This window comes from Natrix helvetica (genome assembly GCF_964273705.1).
Source record: "Natrix helvetica genome assembly, chromosome: 2".
Taxonomy (NCBI): Eukaryota; Metazoa; Chordata; class Lepidosauria; order Squamata; family Natricidae; genus Natrix; species Natrix helvetica.
This window is the reverse complement of record NC_138552.1, coordinates 277519551-277547040: the sequence shown is the minus strand read 5'-3', so window position 1 is coordinate 277547040 and position 27490 is coordinate 277519551. Positions and strand designations below refer to the sequence as shown.

General features: G+C 45.2%; 1 protein-coding gene across 1 annotated transcript; it reads right to left on the bottom strand.

Annotated features, from left to right (window-relative positions):
- On the bottom strand, nt 1-25894 carry LOC309387871 (uroplakin-3b-like). The gene is made up of 6 exons (XM_081944791.1): nt 25721-25894; nt 22636-22785; nt 19811-20033; nt 8241-8317; nt 4969-5098; nt 1-633 (listed from the first exon to the last, which is right to left on the bottom strand). The coding sequence occupies exons 1-6, from the start codon at nt 25773-25775 to the stop codon at nt 471-473; spliced, it is 798 nt and encodes a 265-aa protein (XP_081800917.1). The 5' UTR covers nt 25776-25894; the 3' UTR covers nt 1-470.
- Nucleotides 25895-27490: the final 1596 nt, after the last annotated feature.

Below are 27490 nucleotides of genomic sequence, written 5' to 3'. Positions count from 1 at the left end.
TGGCCAGCGCACGCATGCGCCCTGCCCAGCTGACAGGGCAGCGCCTGCGTGCCCTGACAAATGGCTCTGCGTGCCACCTGTGGCACGCGTGCCATAGGTTCGCCATCACTGATTTATTGCATGTAGCAGCAAGCAATAGCAATAGCACTTAAACTTATATACCGCTTTACAGTGCTTTACAGACCTCTCTAAGCAGTTTACAGAGTCAGCCTATTGCCCCCAACAATTTTGGGTCCTCATTTTACCCACCTTGGAAGGATGGAAGGCCGAATCAACCTTGAGCCTGGTGAGATTTGAACTGACAAACTGCAGGCAGCCGGCAGTCAGCGGAAGTAGCCTGCAGTACTGCACTCTAACCACTGCGCCACTGAGACTCAATAGGTTGCGGGTGTGAGTGGGGTCTGACTGCCATGGAAAGACACATAGATCCAGTTAGGGGGCTGTTGGTGCAGTTGTAGGTTTTATGACGATTAAGGGGTGAGATGAGGGCCAGGCATATCTGCAGCAGGTGGTGGAGGAGGGGGCCCAGGTGGGGCAGGGGGAATGTGGTGGGTGTCGTAGCGGCTTCCTTGGAAAGGCTCCGGGCGCTGCTCCTCTTGATTCTCGGATGGATCGTGGCGCCAACGCTTGAAGCTGTCAAAAAAAAGAGGAAATTGGCTTGAGCAGAGAAGCAGCTGCATGTTAATTTATTTCTTTGATGGACCATCCTGAGTTTTCCATGAGATGGAGGCCACATGTTCATCCGTGTCCTTTTATTCTCTCCCCCCCCCCCCCACATAAAAAGGGCTCAGGGAACTAAAATATGCTGAAACTCCACTGAAGTCATCCAATGATATAACACGAATTTGACCTCAATGTCTTCAGTCCTAGGACCACTGTACCGTATTATCTTGCCAATCATTGACAGAGGCAGAGGGAATATGATTTAATTCTCACTTGGATTCAGTGATGTGTGCAGGAAGGTCAAAAAGTCAAGCTGGTCAAATCCCTAACTTTTTTTTTTGATGTGCTCAGTTGCACAGCCAGGGTCCCCATCTTTTGACCCTCTTCACTGTATACAGGTAAGGGTAAAAGTTCCCCTTGCACATAGGTGCTAGTCGTTCCCAACTCTAGGGGGCGGTGCTCATCTCCGATTCAAAGCCAAAAAGCCAGCACTGTCAGACGACGTCTCCGTAGTCATGGGGCCGGCATGACTAAATGCTAAGGCACACGGAACGCTGTTACCTTCCCACCAAAGGTGGTCCCTATTTTTCTACTTGCATTTTTTATGTGCTTTCGAACTGCTAGGTTGGCAGAAGCTGGGACAAGTAACGGGAGCTCACTCCGTTACGCGGCACTAGGGATTCAAACCGCTGAATTGCCAATCTTCTGATTGACAAGCTCAGCGTCTTAGCCACTGAGCCACCGCGTCCCTCACTGTATAGAAGGGATCAACTAATCAAACCCCCAGATTATACAGGTAGTCCTCAATTTACAACAGTTCATTTAGCGACTGCTCAAAGTTGAAATGACCCTGAAAAATGTGAATTATGACCCTTTTTTCATAGTTATCACCTTTGCAGCATCCCCGTGGTCAGGTGATCAGAATTCAGATGCTCGGAAACTGGTTCACACTTATGACCGTTGCTGTGTCCCAAGGTCATGCGATCCCCTTTTGCGAACTTCCGACAAGCAGAGTCAGTGGGGAAACCAGATTACTTAACAACTGGTTTACTACTTATCAGCTGCAGTAATTTCAACTGTGGCAGGAAAAGTCATAAAATGAGGCAAAACCCACTTAACAAATGTCTCACTTAAGGACATAAATTTTGGACTCAATTGTGGTCGTAAATTGAGGACTACCTGTACAGTCCTAGCCAGCACTTGGCTCTGTTGATTCCCCCTACAGAGAGATACCTGGTCTCATCGGTGCTTCTTTCTCCTGCCAGCAGTGCAGAAGTGGCCTTAAACCTTGCAATGGTCTCCTCTATTAGAGTTAAGAAGGATCCTCAAATGCCACCCGTACTCCCCATTCAGAAAACCTCTTAACGGGGTAAGTGCAAGTCCTGCAATCAAGGTCAGGTACAGGTAAAGGTTCCCCTTGCGCCTATGTGCTTGTCATTCCCGACTCTAGGGGGTGGTGCTCATCTCCGTTTCAAAGCCGAAGAGCCAGCGCTGCCCAAAGATGCCTCCGTGGTCATGTGGCTGGCATGACTCAACGCCGATGGCGCATGGAACACTGTTACCTTCCTACCAAAGGTGGTTCCTATTTTTCTACTTGCATTTTTATATGCTTTCAAACTGATAGGTTAGCAGAAGCTGGGACAAGTAACAGGAGCTCACTCCATTACACGGCGCTAGGGATTTGAACTGCCGACCTTTCTGATTGACAAGCTCAGCGTCTTAGCCACTGAGCCACCACGTCCCTCGCAATCAAGGTCGTCTAGTGAAAAGAAGGACTAGGGATGACATGATTCCAGCATTCTAATATTTGAGGAGCTGCCATAAAGAAGAAGAGGGGAAGCCAATCTATTCTCCAAAGCACCTGAGGGCAGGACAGGAAGCAATGGATGGAAACTAATCAAGGAGAGAAGCCACCTAGAAGTAAGGAGAAATTTCCTGACAGAGAGAACAATTGACCACTGGAATGGCTTGCCCCCAGTTGGTGCTCCAACAGGGGAGGTTTTAAAGAAAGAATATTGGAAAGAATGTTTTAGGAAAATATTGCACAACCATTTGTTTGAAATGGTATCAGGTTTCCCTGCTTGAGCAGGGGATTGGATGCATGTGCCTCAGGTGGCACGCCAAGCCCTCTGTGTGGGTACGCGAGCCATTGCCCAGCTCAGATCCACTGTGCATGCACACATTCCTCCCGCTAACCAGCGGATTTTCAGATTTCTGCCACACATGGGGGAGACGCGTGCGCATGGAATCACGTGGGGGAATGCGGTGCGCCCAACCCCTCAAGGCCCGTTTTTGGTCCCAGGAGGCTTCAGGGTGGCAGGGGGATCATGTGTGCATGCACGGTGGAGCGTGGGGGTGTGTGTGTCACGTGTGCAGGGAGGTGTCACACGCACATTGCATTATGGGTGTGGGCACACACACTTTCAGCACACTAAGACAAAAAGGTTAGCCATCATGGGACGAGTCACTGAAAGACCTCCAAGGTCCCTTTCAGCTCTATTATTCCGTTAAGCAACAGTCAGTTAAGAGAAACCTCAGCCCACACCGAAGGGATTCAGGTGGAGAAAATGCCTCAGGCTTGACCCTCCCATAGTTCCCTTTAGGATGAAGGAAGGAAGGAAGGGGAGGTGTTTTCAGACTTGCAGGATTCTGCTATTGTAAACCTATAATAAAGGTAGCTTTAGTATTCATTCATTTGCAGTTCAAACCTTACCTACTGTATTTTTCGGAGTATAAGACGCACCAAAGTATAAGACGGACCAAGATTTTGAAGAGGCAAATTTTTAAAAAAATAGTTTTTGCACTCTGCAGACCTCCCAAAACCGGCCCTTTTTTTGTCAGAAAAAGGGCATGAATAGCATTTAGGAGGCTTGTAGAGTGCTCCTGGGGGCAAAAACGAGCAAAAAATGGCCTGTTTTTCACTCATTTCTGCCCTTCCCAGCCCCCAGGAGCACTCTGGAAGCCTCCTAAAGGCTATGCACGGCCATTTTGGTAAAGGACTTTGGGAGGCCAAAAATGCTGTATTCAGTGTATAAGACGTACCCAGATTTTCACCCTCTTTTTTGAGGAAAAAAGGTGCACCTTATACTCTGAAAAATACAGTACTTAAAGGGATGACCTTTGGGCTTTCTCAGACAATTCAAAGTTTTCTGTATACAGATAAGTCTTTGCCACCATCTGGTGGTCAGCTGGATCTCTGCATCTCAGGTAGGTTACCTATCCCACATGAAAGGTGTAGAGCAGGGCAGAGGTGGGTTTCCATTTTTTAAATTACCAGTTTGCTCGCGCACATGTGCAGAAGTGTTCGGGAGGGTGGGCAGAGCCTCCCGCCACCGCCACTACCGGTTCACCCAATCTGAGCCGAACTGGAAGCAACCCACCTCTGGAGCAGGGGTGCCAAACTCAATTTCATTGAGTGCTGCATCAGGGTTGTATTTGACCTCGAGGGTGGGAGGGAGAGGGCAGGTGGGTGTGGCTAGCTCAACGTCACTCATGTCAGGGGCACCTGTGGCGGCTCAAGTCCTCTGGCAGTGAAAATGGGCTCCTGAGCTCCGTTTTCAGCTGCAACTGTCTCCTCCAACCCTCTGCCAGTGGTGGGTTTCAAATCCCGTTCCAACTGGTATGGTTGGAACCAGGCCGGCGTCATCCTCATGGACGCATGCAGCGCGTGCATGTGTTCAAGCGCCTCCGTGACTCTCCACGACGCTCCAACTGCTCCACGGAGTGTCACGCAGGTGCTGTACGCACCATGTGCCTGCACGGAAGCACAAAAGCCTTTAAACTCTGGTAAGGAGCTCAGGTGGGCGGGTGCGCCCTCTGGAGCACCGTACCGGAACGGTATCCATTGCTCCGGGTTGGCTCCGGTATGCATGTACCGGGACGTACCGCCTGCTATCCACCACTGCCCTCTGCCAGCATAAACGGAGCTCAGGAGAGCCACACATGACCCGCACAAGCTCCATTTTTCACTGGCAGAGGCACCGCAGGCCGGTCCTTCACTGTTTGCAGGGCAGCCCTGTGAGCCAGATCTAAGCACCCCACGGGTTAGATCTGGCCCCCAGGCCTTGAGTTTAATACCCCTGATGTGGAGGAAGGTATGATCCAGACGTTAAGAGCTCTCTGGGCTTCCCAGTGCTAGTTGGCCTCCCCTGCCTCCACTATATTTATGCTACTGTCTTCAGCATTGTTTTCACCCTTCAACCTCGTCTACTGTTTTAGGACTCCAACACCTCATTTTTCTCTGGGTGAAGCTAGGATGGATCACCTGTCGTTTGCAGCACCAAGGTTCTAGGTGTGGGTACTTACCATTCGTAACAGACGGTGCTCAAGAAGCCAATGGTGACAACTCCACAGAGAGCAGAGAGAATGACAGTGATGACAATCATGTCTCCACTACGTCGTCCAGGCCAAGTGTCTATTGTTTTCCAGATTTCAGCTGAGAAGAATGATAATATATAAACACTATTCATTAATGAAATTGCTATCTGATATCGGCGGGGGGGGGGGGAGCAATATCATATGTCTGGACATAATCATGTAAATGAACCAGATTATGCAATATGCCTGGCACCAATTACTTAATTTGTGTATGTGAAGGCTGATGCATTGATGCGATCATGGCTCTTATCTAACCAATGTACCTCGGGTTTTATCTTCTTTCCAGTTGGCTGCATTAGCTTGCTTGTTAGATTGTGATCTTCCTTTTGTTCCTGGGATCAAGTGGCTTACGTACATAAATCAGAATAGCTGGCCAGCATGACAAAAAATGGACAGAGTCCGTGTGGTGACTTCACAATGCAAACCCTGCTCTTTCACACTTGAGCTTAGGATTGGACACCAATATGTAAATCCTAGGGTTGCATCATGATATTAGGACACACAACTTATCATTTCTTCCTTTGCTCTCAGACCAGGGTGGGTTCCGGCCGCCATTACTACCGGTTCGGTAGTAAAAAAATAATAATCCGTGTGCATGTGCATTTCCATTTAAAATGATCTGCACATGCGCACAATATTAAAAAGCGAATAAAATTTACATTTTTAAAATGAAGATTATTCTGCGCATGTGCAGAACACAAAATCAAGATGGCGCCGCCAATCATAGAACCGGTACAATAGGTAGGAACCTGTTGTGGTCCAGCAGGATCCGGTTGAGCTGCTGATGAACTCGGATAGCGAGGAATCGCATGAGTCTGCCCGGACGATGTGGAGGACCCTGTGCAAAGTTCAGACTCAGAGCAGGGACCAGAGGGGCTGGTTGGTCACCAGGAGGCGCCTGAGGCATGGAGCAGTGGGGAGGATCAAAGGAAGTTTGTCCCTGATGCTAGATTGAGAAGGGCTAAGAAACGGAAGCAGCAACTCTGTAGGCAGGCTCACAGAAGATGATTCAGCACAGGTGGTTGTGGATTGCCCCCCCCCCGCCCAAGAGAGATTATAGGTGAGGCGTTGGGAGGGGACATTTGCAGGAAACAACCGTTTGAATTAGTAGTTAAGAAAATCTATGTATTCTAGTCGTGTCTGCTCATTGGGACTATCTGCGGTGCTTCATTCGAATTATCTGGGTTGCTCTATTGAATGTGAGTTGTCTGGGCCCTCAACCAAAGGATTTGTTTTCTCAGTAATTAAACAGTGGCAAACAGCCAAGCCTGTGTTCTGGCTTATTCACAGGTGTGGAGAGGGGGGTCAGAACAGGAACCCATCTCTGTCTCAGACATACATGGATGCATAGGGATCTCCTTTCATTTTATCCTCATAAAAAATAACCCTACAACGAAGAGAAAGTCTTCCAGTGAACAGTGAGGTCCAAGTACAAGAGTAGACTTGAGCTTAGATCTCCCCAGCCCTTGTGCAACACATCAATCACTACATCACACTAGGTCACTTATTCTATATATTAATTGTAGTTTGAGAGTGAGTGGGTTCAAGATTACAGAATGAAAACATACATGTGAGGAAAAAAACATGGCCCCAGTAGTTGGAAGAGATGTTATGGAGAGTCCTAGCTAGCTAATAAGTCCTAACATTTTCCAGTTATTTTATTTTTCTCATCTGGGTTCCCTCCTTCCCAAATAATTCAGAATTGCATAATTTGTTCTCCAGGTGTGTTAGTTTACAGCTCTCCTATCTTGGCTAGGAATGAAGAGATTGCTGCAGTAATTCACCCATCAATAGAGCAGTAGCTTGGGAAAAGTTGCTCTACTCATCATTTTGGAAGCCCTGCTACCCATGAAAAGTATTTTTGCCCATTAATATTTTGTTTGTATGCTTCTGAAAGCATACAAACTGCCAGACCTCCAATCCTGCAAATATCTCTCTTTCCCCTTTGCGTTTTCATTTAAGATGTTAGCCATAAAAGAGAATATTTGTAGCTCAGGGTTGCAATGAGGAGTCCTTGGTGCTCTCTGAGCTTGCTTGTTTTCTTGCTGACACTTCATTACCCAAAGTAGGTAACATCAACAACACTGACATTACTCAATTTGGGTAATGAAATGTCTGCAGGAAAACAACCAAGCTTAAGAGAGTGCAAAGGACCCCTTGTTCCAGACGTATACAGTTTAGAAAACCAAGTTTGCTTTTAATTTTGAACAAGGGATTTTTTTCCCCCTGCCTACGTAGATATCCCACTGCCCTTGCTTTTTGTGCAGTGTTTTTTCAATGGATGGGGACAGAGGAAAATAAATCAAGAACTAGAAGGATTATAGGCATGGCACTGCTCTTGGCATCATTTGAAAATAAAAGAGTGATGGGAGGTTCCACCATTTTTGGATGATGGATATCATGCCTCCGTCGGAGTCTGAATCCGAGGGGGAAGACAAACAGCTGACAAAGAGCAGAAGAGTGGCTCAGTTGGCTATGGAGGAAACTGGGGAAGGGCAAAGTCAGGCTGGGCAGAGCAGGAGAGAGGTAGAACAAGGGAGAAGGGATTCAGATGAAGACCAAGGCCCACCCCCTCCTCATCCTAGGGAATGCAGGGAAGAACGGAGAAGAGAGCAATGTGGGTTATGAGGGAGGAAAGGGCCTTGATTCCCTTCAGAAAGCACACCTGGGGATGGAGTTTAAAGGAGAGGAAAATGGGAGGGGAGGTTGTCGGGAACAAATGCTGAGATCATCTGGTGTTAACTGCTTATCTGAGTTCCTGGCATCCTCCCAAATGGTTTGATTTACTGCCGTGCTACTTCTCTTCTTCTGCAACTCCTTATCTTGCTTGCCCTGTGGGATTAATTACCTTATCTTGCCTTGTTGGGTTTATAGTTGGAAGTTTTCTGCTTACAACGTTTGAACTGAAGTATTTTCAACCAAAGGCTGTTACAGGTTGGTGGAAGAGTTTTTCTCCAGGCTGGAGAGTTTAAAGGGATGTTGTGGGCACCGTTGGTATTAATAAAGGGACTCATACTAGTTCTCTGGCTGTGTTGTCTTTGCACCATGCCCTGGGTCTTCACAATGGAGATTATTTCTGTCTTCTAGAATAGCTTTTTCCAACCCGATGCAACTCCCATTATTTCCCAGGTCCACAAAACTTTACATTACCATACATTTCTCAGCTTTTTAATGGGCAGCAAGTTCCTCCCCTTGTATACCTTTAGTCAGCCAGATTGGGGAAGACCATCTTGTTTCTGCTGTCGAACCCGAGGAGTTCATGGCGAGGAATTTTACTCTGAAAAGTATAAAGTGAAATTAAAATACTGGGAGAAGGAATGGAAAGAAATATCAGTGACATTCCAAGTGCATATCAACTCAATTAATGACCAGGGGTTTCCATAGAATTTGGCTAAAACTGTCAAGGTGTTGGACATAATGGTGAATGAACAAAGCAGGGAGGTAGGTCCAGAAAGAGAATAGAGGACCAATCTATTTTGGGCTGCTTTGATCATGACCATCCCGAATGAAAAACTGCAAAATTTTCTTTAAGCTACCAGCTTAATATTAATAATGTTAATAATAATGTAAAACTTAATAATAATAATTAATATTGTGATAAATATTTTATAATCCTTATTCAACAATTAAATTGTTCTATAATTCTTGATTGAAGATAAATCTTGTCCCTTTGGAAGTAATATTGGCCCCTTTCCAAGATTTGGATTGAATGATTGATTAAAGGGGAGGTTATGTTAACACATAATGTGGGGATTTAAAAATCCTTCCATGACTTTATTTGATTTTGTATGAAAAACATAGAAAGTCTCCCTGGAAAAGATTGATGGATATTGTTCTGTCTGAGGCTTCCCAAGAGCATGAAGCAAACTCCTTGTTCCGACAAAAACCCCTTTTATTAATTCTGCTCATTTACATCCGGCAAATTTTTCAAGGGAGGATTTACAGTCACAGACCTTATCTGGCTTGGAAAACTGACAGGCTGATATCTACAAAACTTGGCAAGGAGTCTCGGAAAGTCACAAACCAATTAAGCGAACTGTCTCCTGCAAACTCCACTCCCCTTTCACTCCTCTTTTATTTCCTCTGGAAAGGGCCATTCATCGTCCACCTGTGGTCTTACTCCCAAGTCGACCCCTGTTCTTCTGGCAACTCTGCGCATGTGCACACTGGGAACAGGCTCCAGCTGTTCATCTGCCTGACTGATTTCTGACTCTGAAGGCAGCTGATAACTATCAGACAGCTCTGGCCCCCTCCCTGCCTCCGACACAGAGCCCTCATCAGAGCCTTCCTCAGACTCCAGGACTGACCCGTGTTCCTCTCCAACCTCCTCACTGTCTGAGTCAGCTGCCAGCTCCGCTGGCCACTGGCAGATATTTGAAAAAATGGAATTTACCCAAACTTTCACAATCTCAAACAAAATATAAATAGCCCAATAACAACTTTTGAAATATCAGAAGCCTTCATGCCATTTACGGATGTCATGCAACCCCTTGAGATTCCTGGAAGGAACCAGAAACACACATACACCTCTGCCCTCTGAGGCTCTGTAGCTACAAAACCCATCATTATCTGATCAGAGCTGTAACTTCCTTTTGTATTATTCAAGCCTGCGAAACCTTCCCGCCTTCATGGACTTCATTCCATTCTCTTACAGGGTGGAAAGTCTGGTTGAATGGGTCTGCATTCCCATGGCTGTTTTCTCAAGGGATGGGCCCCCCAAGTGTTGAAAGCTGGTTATGCCTCCAGCTTCAGAATCAATAGGGTTGTTTTTCCCCTTGTTTTTTTCCCCAGAATTGTGACATTTGGTTTCATTCTTCCTTAATTTCTAAGGCAGACGCAGGTTTGAGTGTCTCAGGGTATCAAAAAAGGTAAACAAAATGGCAGCTATACCTGTGCAATCAAAGGGGTGTGGTTTTGATTGCATGGTTATGGCTGCCATCTTGATTTTTTGACATGGGTGAAAAGGGGCGGGGATTTGATCAATGAGTTATGGCCATCAGCGTGATGTATTTTGTTTTTCCGCCCTTCCCTCCAAAAAGAGGTTTTTGGAGAAGTGGCTGCTCACCCCAAATATTTATTTCTCTCCAATTGGAAATTTTACAGAAAAAAGATCAATGAATGCAGTCGGTTAAGAAAATTGGCTATGGGGAGCGGGGTGGGTGGGTTTAAAAATAGAACATAATCAAAGTCTCTCAATCATAAAATGCTGTAGGAAGTTTTGTTTGTATCTCTGCAGGCAAAGATGACTTAAAAAATATTTTAATTGCATTGTTGGAAGAAATGTCCTTCTGGGTTCAGTTCCAAGTGGGGAGAAAGACACTGGAAACATGGAGGCTGTTTGGAAAGATGGTTTAATGGTGGACAGGACCACATGGCTTGAGGTCCTGGGCAAAAAGAGCACATGGAGTGGAGAGAGGGATATATTTATACACTCTCTTGGTCCCTGCCTTAGAGTTTCCTGTTCCTGTACAAGAAATGTATCCCATTGGCTGTCAGATACGCAGATGGGGGGGGGGGGGGCTTAGCTAACTTTGTAGGCTGTCAGTGTCCCAGGCTTGGTTGAGCCTTGCTGGGTGATGTAATCTTCCCAGGTGCCATGTGGTGAGATGGGTAGAGGGCTAATCCTACCATGTCCTGGGGATCATGTCTTAATCCCATCACCTTGGAGCTGAAGGGCGGGGGGGGGGGGCAGGGAGCTGCAGCGAGCTGCTTTGTCTTTTAAAACATGTTTCTCCTTTTCTCATCCAGGGAAATATAATAGTCTGCCCTTTTAATATTTCCTAGAATATTTCATTCTTCTAGGAGGGGGGTGGGTGCTAACGTCCTACAGCAGGGGTATCCAAACTTGGGAACTTTAAGACTTGTGGACTTCAACTCCCAGAATTCCCCAGCCAGAATTCTGGGAGTTGAAGTCCACAAGTCTTAAAGTTCCCAAGTTTGGACACCCCTGTCCTACAGCATTAAGAGAGAGTTTGGCCTCGTGGTTAAAGCCTCAGCCAGTCATTCTCTCTCAGCCCAACCCACCTCACAGGGTTGGTGTTGTGGGGAAAACAGGAGGAGGAAGAAGGTGTGTTGCATATGTTTGCCACCTTGAGTTACTAGTAAGTAATAAAGGTGGGATACAAATAAATAAATAAATAATCTATTCTTTAACAGGAAGCCTCTTCAAACTTCTCTTCCTACCATCCCTGAAAGGGTGTGTGTGTGTGTGCTGAAATTCTGCTGCAAAATATATGCATTTTGTCTGAATTCTCCCAAGCTTGCAAAATTCCAAAAAGAAAGAGCCAAAGATTGCATTGCTGCTCTGACCCTTCAAACTGAAGGAAAGAGGGAGGAGAAAAGAGAAAAGCCCTTGCTAAAATTATGGACATCATTCTTTGATTTACATCTTGCCTATCAGTCCAGTAATCAAGGAAACTTCCTGTTAGATATTAGCATATATCGAGATAAGTCTTCCCTCAGGTCCGCTCCTACAGCGGGAAACAGGTATTCATCTGATTGGTCAATGGGCGTGCCTCATCCCTATAAAAGGGGAACCCTCCGACCACAGGTTAAGCTGGATCACTACTACTACTAATAAAATGAGCTGTTGAGTTACTTCGTGTCCGCAGTCTGTCTCTCGTTGCCCAGATCTAACATTGGCGACGAGGATGGGATTGAGAGACAGATAGGACGAAGAGCGCACTTCAAGAATCTCCGGATTTGATCCAGCCCAGGAATTCGGCAGAAATTCCGGCAGCCATCTCAGATCACCGCAGCGCGGCAAATTCAAACTGAGAAAATGGCGATGCATGCTCCCCCCGCTCCTTTCGACCCAGCAACCGACGAATGGGAAGCCTTCATGATTCGCTTCGAGTGTTTCCTCGAAGCAAATGAGTACACGGGGATCACCGATGCAAGAAAGAAAAATATCTTCCTCGGCTACTGCGGAAAGGAAGTCTTCAATACGGCCAGAGACCTCACCGCGCCTACTCCAATACAAGCAGTACCGTGGGCGACGCTGAAACAAGCCTTGGAAACACATTACGCGCCAAAACCGTCCCGCCATGTCAGCCGCAAAGAATTCAACACGAGGACTCAAATGGCGGGAGAATCCATTAACCAATTTGTTGCAGCTCTACGAAGAATAGCAGCCCACTGTGAATACAGGGATTTGGAAGAGCATATCTTAGAGCAATTCATCTGTGGGGTAAGAGACATTTCGTTGCAAAAGAAACTGTTAGCCAACCCGAATCTAACCCTACAGTCAGCATTGAACAAAGCAAGAGCGTCGGAATCAGCGGAGAAATCAGCAGTGACCATACAAAGAAGGGTCAACGAAACCCAGCCGGCACCGAGACAAACCAGAGTCCACTACGAAGACGCAAGCCCCGACTACGTGGATCCCGAGTTCGAGGACAGTCACCTAATGCAGAGCAGTCACTGGAGGCCTGGGGGGAAACCCGGATCCCGCTTGCCGCCCTGCGCAAGCTGCGGAGGGAATCACCCCAGGTCTACTTGCAGGTTCAGGAACGTTGTTTGTTCGCACTGCAACAAACTTGGGCACATCGCACGAGTGTGCCGGAGCGGAGTCCCTGCCTCACGGCAGCCACCCATGTACCACCAACAGAAGCCCAACCCAGGGGCTTGGCGAAATCAAAAAGGGCGCCCAGAGAGAAATCCACAAGTGTTTACCCAGAGAGAAACTCCCCAAAGAGCTGAACGAGCGTATTCCCAGAGAGATTACTCACAAGAAAGTGAGCGAGCGTATCCCCAGAGAGAATTCACACAGAGAGCCGAAAGAGCGTTCTACCAAGACGCTCAACGAGAGTATTTTCAGGATATAGACGATGAGATAGAGTTGACCCAGAGAGAGGAGTTGCGAACGTATCTCACCACGATACATCAGGTCCGCCCTAAGCGGCCCAAAAGGCTGAAAGTCACAGTCCTCTTGGAGGGCTCACCCTGCGAGCTGGAGGTTGACACAGGATCAACCCTGACGATCATTTCATGGGCATCCATGAAACAGGCCATTCCCGGCCTCAGAAAGAGCCAACTGCGCGCTCCTGACGTCCTGCTACGAGACTACCAGGGGAACCAAGTCCCCATCGTGGGCCAAGGCACATTCCACATCCAGTTTAAGGACATCGAAGCCCAGCTGCCCGTGACCATCTCCAGCGCGCCATTGCAGAACCTCCTGGGGCTTGATTGGTTTGAAGCCCTGGGATTAGAAGTCACCGGAATCAACGCCGTGAGAAACAGCAGCGCTGAAAAGATCTTTAAGGAGTTCGAGGATGTGTTCAGCTCCGGTCTTGGTAAGTATGTGGGCAAACCAATATCGTTCAATTTAGATCCAAATGTGGCGCCAATCCGACTTAAACCGAGACGAGTGCCTTTTGCACTCCGCCCAAAAATAGATAAAGAGATAGATAAGTTAGTGGAACAAGGAATCCTTGAGCCGGTAGATCACGCGCGTTGGGAGACACCTATCGTGACCCCAGTTAAGTCAGACGGATCAGTCCGCTTGTGCGCAGACTATAAATGCACAATTAATGTCGCGCTACAACAGAGCGCATATCCGGTGCCCGTAGTACAGCACCTATTGCACTCATTGGGGCCAGGAAAGGTTTTCGCTAAGTTAGATATGGCACAAGCTTACCAGCAACTGCCAGTAGATAGCGCCACAGCGGAGGCCCAGACTATAGTGACGCACAGAGGAGCGTTTAAATGCAACCGGCTACAATTCGGCGTAAGTATTGCTCCAGGATTGTTCCAGAGCGTCATGGAACGACTGTTGCAAGGGATACCGGGAGTCGTCCCATATTTTGACGATATCTTGGTGTCCGCTGCAAACGAGGAGCAACTAAACAAAAGAGTCAGATCTGTTTTGGCCAGAATCAGAGAGAAGGGCCTCCGCCTTAAAAAAGAAAAATGCCAAATTAACGTGCCTAGTGTAGAATTCCTGGGTTATAGAATTGATGGTCAGGGAATTCACCCCACTGAAAAGAAAATTAAGGCAATCCAGGACGCCCCCACACCACGAAATCAAACCGAGTTGCAGGCCTTCCTCGGACTACTTAATTTCTACAGCGTTTTTCTGAGACAGAAGGCGACCGTTGCTGAGCCACTACACCGTCTACTCCAGAGGAACGCACCATGGAGATGGGGACGAGCCGAAGCTGCAGCATTCGCCGGGGTAAAGCGCCTGCTCACCACTGACTCACTACTTGTGCAATACAGTCAAACCCTCCCGCTGGTATTGACCTGCGACGCATCGCCTTTCGGGGTTGGAGCAGTCCTCAGCCACAGGATGCCCGACGGGAAAGAAGCACCCATTGCTTTCTACTCCAGAACTCTTTCATCGGCCGAAAGGAACTACAGCCAAATGGACAGAGAAGCATTGGCTGCCGTTGCAGGTGTGAAACGTTTCCATGAATACCTCTACGGCCGCGATTTTGAACTCATTACTGATCACAAACCGCTGTTAGGACTTTTGGCGGGAAATCGCCCCACTCCGGTCTCCCTTTCTCCACGTATGACCAGGTGGACTGTTTTCCTGGCTGCGTACTCTTACAAGTTAATTCATCGACCGGGCTCCACTCTAGGGCACGCAGATGCGCTCAGCCGTTGCCCATTACCAGACATTTTGCCAGACCCCACTCCAGAAGTACCGGTATTGCTCATTGACTGTTTGGATTCGGGACCGGTTTCTTCTTACGATGTCGCAAGGTTCTCCTCGAAGGACAATTTAATAAAACAAGTGCAAACTTGGGTATGGAGGGGGTGGCCGAAGGGAAATGTGGGCCCGGAATTCAAAATGTTTTGGTCTAAACGGGACGAACTCTCCGTGTTACAGGGATGTTTGTTGTGGGGGGATCGAGTTGTTATTCCTTTTGCTCTACGAAAAAAGGTATTGAATGCTTTACATATGGGTCATCCGGGGATCGTGAGAATGAAAGCGTTAGCGAGAAGTTATGTGTGGTGGCCCAATATGGACAAAGAAATAGAGGAGTGGGTGGCCACTTGCGACCCATGCCAGGAGTCGAGACCAGCACCCCCGGAAGCGCCCGCCACAGAATGGGAGAAACCCAAGGCACCCTGGTCACGCATTCATATTGATTTTGCAGGACCATTCCAGGGTCAAACCTTCCTCATAGTTGTAGATGCTTATTCTAAATGGTTAGATGTAGTCCTAATGACATCAACCACGGCAGAGGCAGTTATAAAGGTTCTTAGGCGGCTTTTCGCCACCCATGGTCTACCAGATCTGTTAGTATCGGACAACGGGCCCCAATTCACGGCCATGCAGTTCGAAACATTTTTAGCGGGGTTGGGAATCAGACACGCCCTCATCGCGCCATTCCATCCAGCGTCCAATGGTCAGGCAGAAAGAATGGTGCGGTTCGCGAAAGAGGCCCTCGCCAGGATGGGCCCGGGGGATTGGCAAACACGCATTGACCATTACCTCCTCATTCAACACATTACCCCGAGCGCAACGACGGGTAGAAGCCCCGCTGAACTACTAATGGGTCGCCGCCTACGGTCTCACCTGGACAGGCTCCACCCGAATTATTCTACCTCGGCTCCCCCAGACTCTACAAGTAAGGTCAGATCTTTTAGAGAAGGAGACACTGTTTATGCTCAAAATTACACAGGGGGGACATTGTGGATACCGGCGAGGGTCATTGGCATCATGGGCCCTCGATCGTATTTGTTAGAGCTTGAAGATGGGCGGAATTGGAGAAGGCACATCGATCAGCTTCGAGGTCGCCTAGCACAATCCAACTTACGGGATGAGGGCGAAAGTTTCCTGTCCACAGAAAGACAACCGCAGGGAAACTTCATCCCAGGAAACGACGACACCGGCGAGCTAAGCGGGGGACAGGACATCACGCACGCAGCTGAGCAACCCCCCGTCATCACAGCCGCTGAGCAACCCCCCGTCATCGCAGCCGAACAAGATACCAGGGAAAAGAGCATCGAAAACGCAAGACCTCCAGAAACAGAAAAAGCACCCGATCCTGCAACCACTTCAAACCAACAGGAAACCAGTCCTGCAAGTACTTCAACGCAACCTGAACTCCGACGTTCCTCCCGAGCAAGACAAACACCCACCTACCTAAAGGACTATGTCACCTACCGCAACGTCCCATCTAGGAGGGGAGGGGTGTTAGATATTAGCATATATCGAGATAAGTCTTCCCTCAGGTCCGCTCCTACAGCGGGAAACAGGTATTCATCTGATTGGTCAATGGGCGTGCCTCATCCCTATAAAAGGGGAACCCTCCGACCACAGGTTAAGCTGGATCACTACTACTACTAATAAAATGAGCTGTTGAGTTACTTCGTGTCCGCAGTCTGTCTCTCGTTGCCCAGATCTAACACTTCCCTGCTTTTAAACTTCATATACAGCAAACAAAAGACTCCAAATCCGATCATCCTCACTCTCCTAATGACTTTATATGCCTCCCCTTCCTTCCCCAAAATAAAAGGTTTCTGCAGTGAGGTTCCCAGATTCTCCAATGTTTTTTGTTTCTCTTCCCCCATCCCCATCCCCCCAAAAAAACATTTCATGGCCAGTCAGGTCCAATAGCTTCCAAGAGAATTTGAGAATGTATTTGCATGGCACACTTGTCCATGCTTGTAAACGAAGCCAGCTTTGCCAATGTGGTAAGCCAAGTGCATCCATAAAAACAAACCTAGTTAGGATTAAATTGAGTTTAACATGCCCTGCAGATTTATGACTGGATACAATCTGAGACGGCGATACGTCTGTTGGCTTAGATAACCATGTGTAAAGGAGGGGATATTATCCATTTTCTGTCTTGATTTCTTTTAGGATATTATTATTATGGTTGGTCACACCATCAGCCAGATGTTTAGAATGGATTTGGCATTTTTGTGAAGTCTATCAAGTCCTTCCTAAGGACCTGGAATAGGCAGACCTTGTGTTATATTATTATTATTATTATTATTATTATTATTATTATTATTATTATTATTATTATTATTATTATTATTATTATTATTATTATTATTATTATTATTATTATTATCATCATCATCATCATCATCATCATCATCATCATCATCATTTATTTGTATCCCACCTTTATTACTTACTAGTAACTCAAGGCGGCAAACATATGCAACACACCTTCTTCCTCCTCCTGTTTTCCCCACAACACCAACCCTGTGAGGTGGGTTGGGCTGAGAGAGAATGACTGGCTGAGGCTTTAACCACGAGGCCAAACTCTCTCTTAAGGGCGTTATTATTATTATTGTTGTTGTTGTTGTTGTTGTTGTTATACTTTTGTATCACAGCGGCTAGTTGTTTCGCCGGATTTGGCATTGATTACTAGTCGGGCATTATTATTATTATTGTTGTTGTTGTTATTATTATTATTATACGTTTGTATCACAGCAGCCAGTTGTTTCACCAGATTTGGCATTAATTACTAGTTGGGCATTATTATTATTGTTGTTTTTGTTGTTGTTATTGTTATTATTATACAATTGTATCACAGCGGCCAGTTGTTTCGCCGGATTTGGCATTAATTACTAGTCGGGCCCCACCCAGGGGCCTAGGACGTCGTAACGTATTTTCGTAATATACGTGCAGATCCAAGCAGTGCAGCTTTTTGCATTTGACTGATGGTGATTTTGTCAAGTTTTAACTGTTTTAAATGTAATTCCAGTGCTTTTGGAATAGCACCCAGTGTGCCGATTACCACTGGAATTACCACTGCTGGTTTGTGCCATAATTGTTGGATTTCAATTTTTAGGTCCTGGTATTTCGTGATTTTTTCATGTTCCTTCTCGTCGACCCTGCTATCACCTGGTATTATGATGTCTATGATTGTAACCTTATTTTTCTCAACCAGTGTGATGTCTGGCGTGTTATGCACCAGTATTTTGTCTGTTTGTATACGAAAATCCCATAGGATCTTGACCATCTGATTTTCGGTGACTTTTTCAGGCTTATGTTCCCACCAGTTTGTTGTTGTTTTAATATTATAATTTTTGCACAAATTCCAGTGCACAAATTTTGTTGATGATGATGATGATGATGATGATGATGATGATGATGATGATGATAATCTTTGGTGAGATTCACAGCCTTTGGGGCTGGTTGGTATCTCAACAGCTCGAGTCCTAACCAAGGACCTAGGAACTGTTAAAGTAACGTCGGAGGATATACGTTGTTCCAAGTAGGGTGTTTTTTTGTAGAGTCAGAATGTTCAAGTCAGGTAAATTTAGAATTTTCAAATAGCGAGGTAGCCCTTTAGGTATTGCTCCAAGGGCTCCCAATTACAATGGGGACAACACATTATTTCTTTTTCCACAGTCACTGAACCTCAATTTGCAAGTCCCATTATTATTATTATTATTATTATTATTATTATTATTATTATTATTATTTAATTATTATTACGATTGGTTGCATACTTTTAGACTGCATTTGTCATCATTATCCACTATTGATTCTTTCCCAAGGACCTGAGATAGGCAGACAGCAATAGCAATTAGACCAGTGGTTCTCAACCTTTCCAATGCCGCGACCCTTTAATACAGTTCCTCATGTTGTGGTGACCCCACAACCATCAAATTGGTGTCTCGGTTCCTAAGACCATCAAAAATGTGTGTTTTCCGATGGTCTCAGGCGACCCCTGTGAAAGGGTCGTTCAACCCCCAAAGGGGTCCCGACCCACAGGTTGAGAACCCCTGACCTATGACTTATATATCACTTCATAGTGCTTTTACAGCCCTCTCTAGGCGGTTTACAGAGTCAGCTTCTTGTCCCCAACAATCAGGGTCCACATTTTACCCACCTTGGAAAGATGGAAGGCTGAGTCAACCTTGAGCCGGTGAGATTTGAACTGCCGAACTGCAACTAGCAGTCAGCTGAAGTACCTGCAGTACTGCACTCTAACCACTGTGCCACCAGGGGTTATTGTTGATAGTGTTAAAAGTATCATGAGGAGGACCCAGATTGCTGGGGGCAATAGGCTGACTCTGTAAACCACTTACAGAGGGCTGTGAAGCAGTATATAAGTCTAAGTGCTAAGTGCTGTTGCTGTCAGTGCAGGCTGTAAGCTGTTCCCAGTAAAGCTGTATTTTGCAGCTGATGGTGAATATCTCAGCTCTGGTGGTGTTTTGGGATTGTCTCCAAAGTGCCTATGACCGCGTTTCCCCAAAATTAAGACCGGGTCTTATATTAATTTTTGCTCCAAAAGACACCTTAGGGCTTATTTTCTGATTAGGTCTTATTTTCAGGGAAATACGATACTAAATGTGTTCGTCCAGCTGACAATCTTAACTGGGGCTTATTTTGGGGGGTAGGGCTTATTTTACAAGCATCCTGAGAAATCACGTTGGGCTTATTTTCCAGTTGACTCTTATTTTTCAGAGAAACGGGGTGCTCTTGTTACTACCTTTGCTTTCTTTGATTAATAATTATGATAATTATCAATCATAATTATATTGCAACGACTACAACTATTATTTCTGTTTGTTGCTCTTAAGGATTTTCAGACCCCAATCTTGAGAACAGAATATCCATTTTATATAACTGCCTTCAGAGGTGATCGCCAGTAAAAACAAACCAACCAACCTCAAGAGGGTGTCCACATCCATGCAATCAAAGCCCCGCCCCTTTTTGCTTGCATCATGATTGCCCCCTTGACTTTTCCAGCATCCCTTCCCTTGTGGATGCCCTCTCTCCCTGCCAGGGTTCCCTCCAAGGAGTCCAGAGGGTCAAATCGCAGGACTTGTGCCATCCTCCCTTTACCTGTAAGGTCCGGTAGAGGGCAGAGGACCATTGCAGGGGGTCCTGCTGTCATCATTTTTGCAGGATGATTCGTTGCCAACACGGAGCACTTTCGTTGCTTTGCCTTTAGTACATGGGTATTGGGAGATGGTGGATTTCATTGTCATGAAGGCATAATTAGTATATAAATCTTCATATGCTGGAATTTGCTTTGTGGATGCGGGGTTCTTGAAGTTACTTGTGGCTGTGGGGAGAGAACATGTAAAAACAAGGCAGGGAGAGCGACCCAGAGATGAGTTCATCTTATCAAAAATCAATTGTTTTAATACAGTGATGACGAAGTGCCAAAAAGGGAGCGCACGCATGCATGCACAGCACCAAATGCCCAAAAGGAGCACTTCGTGCGCATGTACATACACTTGCCTGGGCTGCGACCAGGAAGAGGAGCTGCCCAGGGGCATGCACAAACAAGAAAATGAACTTCCGGTCAGCAAGTATTCCGGTTACTGCCATGCATGAACATGTGCATGCGCCGAACAGCTGGCCGGCACGCATGCTCACGATGGAAAATGGAAGACCAACTCTTCTGGTTTCTGGCACTGCCACACGCACGAAGGCCAGTTGATCATCACATGTACATGCGCGCCAGAAACCCGGAAGAGGAACGGGTGACACCGCGCGTGCCAGGCAACATGGCTCCATGTGCCACTTTGGGCATCGCTGTCATGGGTTTAATAGCTCATCCATCTCATATGAATCCTATTAGGCCCATGGTTTGGGGAACCTGCCATTTACCCAGCATATGGTTTCCAGAAATGGACAACCAGGTGCCTCCCAGGTACTAATTCCAGCACTTGAAAGCAATCAATCTTTTCCAGTTGTGTTCTCCTTATCAAGCCACAAAGATGTTAAAATTGCTGCTCCCCCAGTGATTAATCCACTGAGTGCCTTAATCAATCTATTTATGGAAACAGTCAAATGTGCACCTTGCCTTTTGACAATGTCAAACTATCTATTAACATGCCATAATTATTGCTTAGCATCTATCTGGATAAAGCAGTGTTTCTCAGCCTTGGCAACTTGAGGAAGCGTGGACTTCAATTCCCAGAATTCCCCAGTCAGCATGAATTCTGGGAATTGAAGTCCACACTTCTTCAAGTTGACGTAGTTGAGAAACACTGGAGTAAAATAAGGCAGCATCCACATCTGGGAAACATGTAAACAACTAACATTCAGAAACAAGGTTTTTAATTGCAAGTAAGGAGCCATGGTGGCGCAATCGTTAGAATGCAGCATTGCAGGCTAATTCTGCCGACTGCCAGCGGTTTGATTCTCACCAGCTCAAGGTTAACTCAGCCTTCCATCCTTCCAAGGTCAGTAAAATGAGGATCTAGATTGTTGGGGTCAATATGCTGACATTGTAAACTACTTAGAGAGGGCTGTAAAGCACTGTGAAGTGGTATATAAGTCTAAGTGCTAGTGCCATTACTAAAATTTGAATGAATTAAAATCTCTCATACACTCTGCCAGCTTTGCCCAAATTTCCTTTCAATCTTTAATTGGGCGGGGAAAGCCATTTAATGCAGTGGTTAAAGTGTTGGACTAAGTTTGGGAAGACTCAGGTTCGGTGTGCCATCAGCCATGGAAGAGCAACGGGTAGCTTTGGGATAGTCCCTCTTTCTGAGTTCAACCTATCACATAGGCGGCAGCTACTGAAGGTGAGGCTGAATGACAAACGCAGCATTTCACCATAAACCCCACCCGTCTTCTGTACACATTGGGACATTGGGTGCCGACCCAAACAAGAAGGGCTTGCAGAACAATGCTGCTTTCATAGTTTTATTCAAAGCAGGAAGCTTCAGTAGATGTTCACCTTCCAGGTGTGGCGTTCTAGGAATAAAATCGAGGGAACCTCCTCCCTATGCCTTGCGTTCCCAATCAAAAGGCGAAAATAAAGGAAAATGCTTGTAGCTTGGGGTTGAAATGAGAGGTCCTTGACGCTCCCTGAGCTTGGTGGTTTCCTTGCAGATGTTTCCTTATCCAAACTGTTTCCTAATGAAATATCTTTAAGAAAACCACCAAGGTCAACGAGCACCAAAGACCCCTCAGAGGCGATAATGGAAAAAGAACAGAAATGGCCTGGAAGGGAATATTCAGAAGCTGTAATAGAAACAATGAAGGCAAAAGTATGCGTTAAGGCTGTGGCATGCATGCCACAGATGGCATGCAGAGCCCTCTCTGTGGGCACGTCAGCTGTCGCCCCATCTCAGCCCCACTGTGCATGTGCACATGCCCCCCGCCGGCCAGCTGGTCTTCGGGTCTCTGTCGCGCATGCACGGTGGTGGAGCACATGCAGGGGATGTGCACATGCATGCACAAGGACGCATGTGTGTGTGGGTGCTCGCATTGCATTTTGGGGGTTCGCACACGTGTGCCCCCCGCACCCTATTTTGGGCCTGGAAGGCCTCCTGCACCAATCTGGAAGCCAAAAATCGGCGAGGGGAGATTAGGTGCATGCGTGGGGGGGACGCTCGCATTGCATTGGGGGGGGGCGTGCACGCTTTGGGCACTTGTCCCCAAAAAGGTTTGCCATCACTGCTTTCAGGCCTAGGAAATGAGGTAGCATTAGGAAGAAACAGGCTTTGTACCTCTTGATTCAGAGGAATATATGACAAAGAGAGAAGACTTGCAAGATTCAACTACTATCTCAATAAAGTTTAGTTATAGTTTTCCTGGGGGGTTGTTTTTTTTTGCTCGGTCTATCTTCTAGAGCTAACAGAAATCCAATGGATAAAATAACATTATTTTCTTCCTAAAATGTCTTGGGATTTGGGCTATTCACTCACCATTAGCGAAGGTGATTACCAACCAGATGTTGTCCGAGGCATTGATGAATGAGTCAAAGACACACTTGGGCGACTCTAAAGCAAAAGTAGTAACGGTGATTTTTCCTGCCATGTTCACATCCGAGACTCGAGGAGTGTAGGGCACCACCTCTGAAAATACACCGAGAAGTCATCCACATTAGTTGGTGATGCAGAAATGCAAGAATGGATGATGCATCTAATCAAATGCAAGCAGGGGTCAGAACATTTCTCACAAATACAAACAACATTCTTATTTTTTTTTCTGCTTCCTGGACCAAGAATGGACAGTATAGCCCAGGGGTCTCCAACCTTGGCAACTTTAAGCCCGGAGGACTTCAACTCCCAGAATTCCCCAGCCAACTGGGGCTTAAAGTTGCCAAGGTTGGAGATCCCTGCTATATAGCCTGCACCCCTTGAGTTGAAGGACACTGGGATGGGAAGGAAAGGACACTGTATCTCCTTTCTTTCAGTGGTAAGGTAAAAGTTCCCCTCGCACATATGTGCTAGTCGTTCCCGACTCTAGGGGACAGTGCTCATCTCTGTTTCAAAGCGCAAGAGCCAGCGCTGTCCGAAGACGTCTCTGTGGTCATGTGGCCGGCACGACTAAATGCCAAAGGCGCATGGAACGCTGTTACCTTCCCACCAAAGGTGGTCCCTGTTTTTCTACTTGCATTTTTACATGCTTTTGAACTGCTAGGTTAGCAGAAGCTGGGACAAGAAACGGGAGCTCACTCTGTTACGTGACGCTAGGGATTCGAACCACCGAACTGCCGACCTTTCTGAGTGACAAGCTGAGCATCTGAGCCATTGAGCCACCACGTCCCTTCTTTCAATGGTAGTGCTCCCCATAGCCTGTCAATCAGAAAGGCTGTCCAGGAACTCCCTATTAGAGAAAATGTTTGTCCATCTATTCTATTACATATGTATCGTAAATATGAGTTGTTGTTGTTTTTTAGTTTTAAGAAAGGTGTGCTTCTCTCTTTAATTCCCTCCCTCTACTGCCCCAAAGTCCTATTTTCTTGGGAGCAAAGTTTAGAAACAAAAACAAAGCTGCACCACCAAATTAAAAATTAAAGCATCTTTTCCATCCTAAAAGCTAAAAATCTAACTTGTATAAAAAGTCTTCCATTTCTGGAATCACATTCAGTCCACATTACCATTATTCATCTATTATAACACAATAACAGAACAGAATAACAGAGTTGGAAGGGACCTTGGAGATCTTCTAGTCCAACCTCCTGCTCAAGCAGGAAACCCTACACCACTTCAGACAAGTGATGGTCTGATGTCTTCTTTAAAACCTCCAGTGTAGTAACACGCACAACTTTCAAGGCAAGCTAAGATTTTTTAAGATAAATCAGATAAATGTTGGAAATGTCATCACACCTGGCTCATATTATCATGTGGTGGACATGTGTAGAAGCTAAAAAATATTGGATAAAAATATGCAAGTAGTTGGAAAATATGATACAACAATATATTGACTTGAAACCTGAAATATTCCTGTTGGGGATCTTACCAGAAACTTATAGTAAAGAAAATATATATTTGATTATTCATATAACAACAGCAGCTAGAATTGTATTTGCACAAAACTGGAAAAGTGAAGAGATTCCCACAGAAGAAAATATGATAAGGAAATTATTAAAATGTACAGAAATGAACAGATTAACACTGGCAATTAAAGAGAAATAACAAACTGGTTATTATGTGATATGGAAAACATTTTAGCGATGGTTAGAGGCTAAATATAAAAATTAGATATAAAAGTAGATGAGTAAAATATAGAAAGTAGTTAATAGAGTTAAGAGAGTTAAGAGAACTAAGAAGAGGATGTAAAGTATCAGATATCTAATGTGTTGGTATTAAGCTAAGAATAGATTAAATAATCCAGGGGTGTCCAAACTTGGGAACTTTAAGACTTGTGGACTGGGAGTTGAAGTCCACAAGTCTTAAAGTTCCCAAGTTTGGACACCCCTGAAATAATCAATATGATTGTAAATTTTAACTGTTATTGCACAAATATTTGTACCCAGGCAACACACTGTTTAATGGAAGATGGATTATTTGTACTAAAATAAAATTAAAAAGTTTGGAGGAAAAAACTTTCAAAGGCAAGCTGTTCCACTGATTAATTATCTATCCATTATCAAGAATTTCTCTAGATTGGTTCTCTCCTTGTATCAATTCTGAGCATTTATGTACAACCTTATAGCATCCCTTGGACTGATTGACTACATTATTTGATGTACATTTGATCGCCCACTCTCCCACCCTTCTTCCAGCATCTAAGAGGATTAGCCACTTATCCAGAGCTGACATGGAAGTGGAAAGTATATCATTTGGAAATGAAAGCAGAGCTGATCTGCACATTTCCCCAAATTCATTTGATAGTATTGACATTTGTACTTAAACACAATCCACTTAACCATGGCAAGTAAAACCCTAAACTAGGTTAGTATGGTCCAAGCCCAGCCTGTTGAGTTTCCCCACCTCCTCCCCATTTATGGATGGATGTGTTTGTGAATGCAGAAAATAGATTAATTCAGGAAGCAGATCCAGCACATTATGTGAATAGAGCCACCCAGTTTTTGCTTGTACTTAGTTACTTAGCCCAGATTATTGGAAGATTATTCCATTTTTTTTACTATCTCATTACAAAAGAAGATTACTGCCAAACATTTATACTTAAGTGTCTGCTAATGCCCAGAGCAAAAGAGACAGGATCTTTAATCTGGAAAGTTTAATTCAAAATGGTAGGTGATACTCTTGATTTAGGAAATGAAACCAATGATTGAGAGAGAAGCAAGGAAAGAGACATTTTAGGCAATCTTCCCCAAGTCATCCTACAGATAGTTGAGATGGCACATCATTTCTAATAATACAAATAAACATTTGAGTTGTATTTCAACACGCTTGGAAAATACCAGGTTGAGAAAGGTTGCACCATCAGCCCATTGAGATAGATCTTTCCTTTCATCGAAGAGTACCAAAAAGCATTGAGTTGCTCCAAATAACCCCCTTCCAACTGTATGAGTTTATGATTCTATAAGATAATAATCACCTAAAGCCGTAGTCTTACAAGCAATTAAGAACAGAAGCAGAAGGGAAGCAGCCATCGTTACGGAAGTTGGTTATTCTTCTCAAGAACTTTCTTCGTGCTTTGAGAGAAGATGTCCCAAGCTAACAAAAGGATGTTCCTCAGAGTCCAAGGTGCAAATAAAGACAGGGTCAGTAAGGAAAAACACCCTTTTCTACTCTACTGGCCAATTCCTTATCACCTTGTCTTCAGCAACTACCCCTGTTCCACCCCTTGCCAACTTTCCACATTCTTCCCTTCACTTGTAAGGATCTTGACCTCTGATAGCAAACAAGTTTGGCTTGTTCTTTCTCAAGAGAATAGAAAACAGCCACTAACTGGACAATTTGAGTGGGCATCATGGGGCTGGAGAATAATGAGACATGATACTGAAAGGTAAAAAGAAAGATAACTAAGCCAGAAACTACCAGTAAAATCAAGTATGGTGCAGTAGTTAGACTTTAGGATTAGGACCATGGAGACTCAGATCCAAATTTTCACTCATTCACAAAAATACGGATGAGGAGCACTCAACCATGTGAAAATCTTGACAAACTTGAACATTGGATCTTGACAAACTTGAACATTGGGCACTATCTAACAAAATGAAATTCAATGGTGAAAAGAGTAAGGTTCTACATTTAGGCAACAAAAATGGAATGCACAGGTACAGTATAGGTGGTACTTTGCTCAGTAGTAGTAACTGTGAAAGGGATCTTGGAGTCCTAGTGGACAACCATTTAAATATGAGCCAGCAGTGTGCAGCAGCTGCCAAAAAAGCCAACACAGTTCTAGGTTGCATAAACAGAGGGATAGAATCAAGATCACGTGAAGTGTTAATACCACTTTATAATGCCTTGGTAAGGCCACACTTGGAATACTGCATTCAGTTTTGGTCACCACGATGTAGAAAAGATGTGGAGACTCTAGAAAGAGTGCAGAGAAGAGCAACAAAGATTATTAGGGGACTGGAGACTAAAACATATGAAGAACGGTTGCAGGAACTGGGTATGTCTAGTTTAATAGAAAGAAGAACTAGGAGAGACATGATAGCAGTCTTCCAATATCTCAGGGGTTGCCACAAAGAAGAGGGAGTCAAACTATTTTCCAAGGCACCTGAGGGTAGAACAAGAAGCAATGGGTGGAAACTAATCAAGGAGAGAAGCAACTTAGAACTGAGGAGAAATTTCCTGAGAGTTAGAACAATTAATCAGTGGAACAGCTTGCCTCCAGAAGTTGTGAATGCCCCAACACTGGAAGTCTTTAAGAAGATGTTGGATAGCTATTTGTCTGAAACAGTATAGGGTTTCCTGCCTAGGCAGGGGGTTGGACTAGAAGACCTCCAAGGTCCCTTCCAACTCTACTATTGTATTGTATTGTATTGTATTGTATTGTATTGTATTGTATTGTATTGTATTGTATTGTATTGTATTGTATTGTATTGTATTGTATTGTAAAATAAGTATACAGTAAGTAGATCTCACTTAGCAACCGCATTTGGACCAGCAAGTCTGTTGCTAGGTATCAGAGTCACTAAGCAGAAAACCATATGACCTTGATGGGCTTACATGTCATTTCCCCTGAAGTGATTAAGAGAATCACTCCAGTTATTAAATAAAACACAGGAGTGCGATTTACAGTATTACTTCTAATAATAATAATAATAAATATTTATTTCTTAGCCGCACCCTCTCCCAAAGGACTCGGGGCGGCGTACAATGAAACATATGAAATAAATATGTGGACAAAACAAAC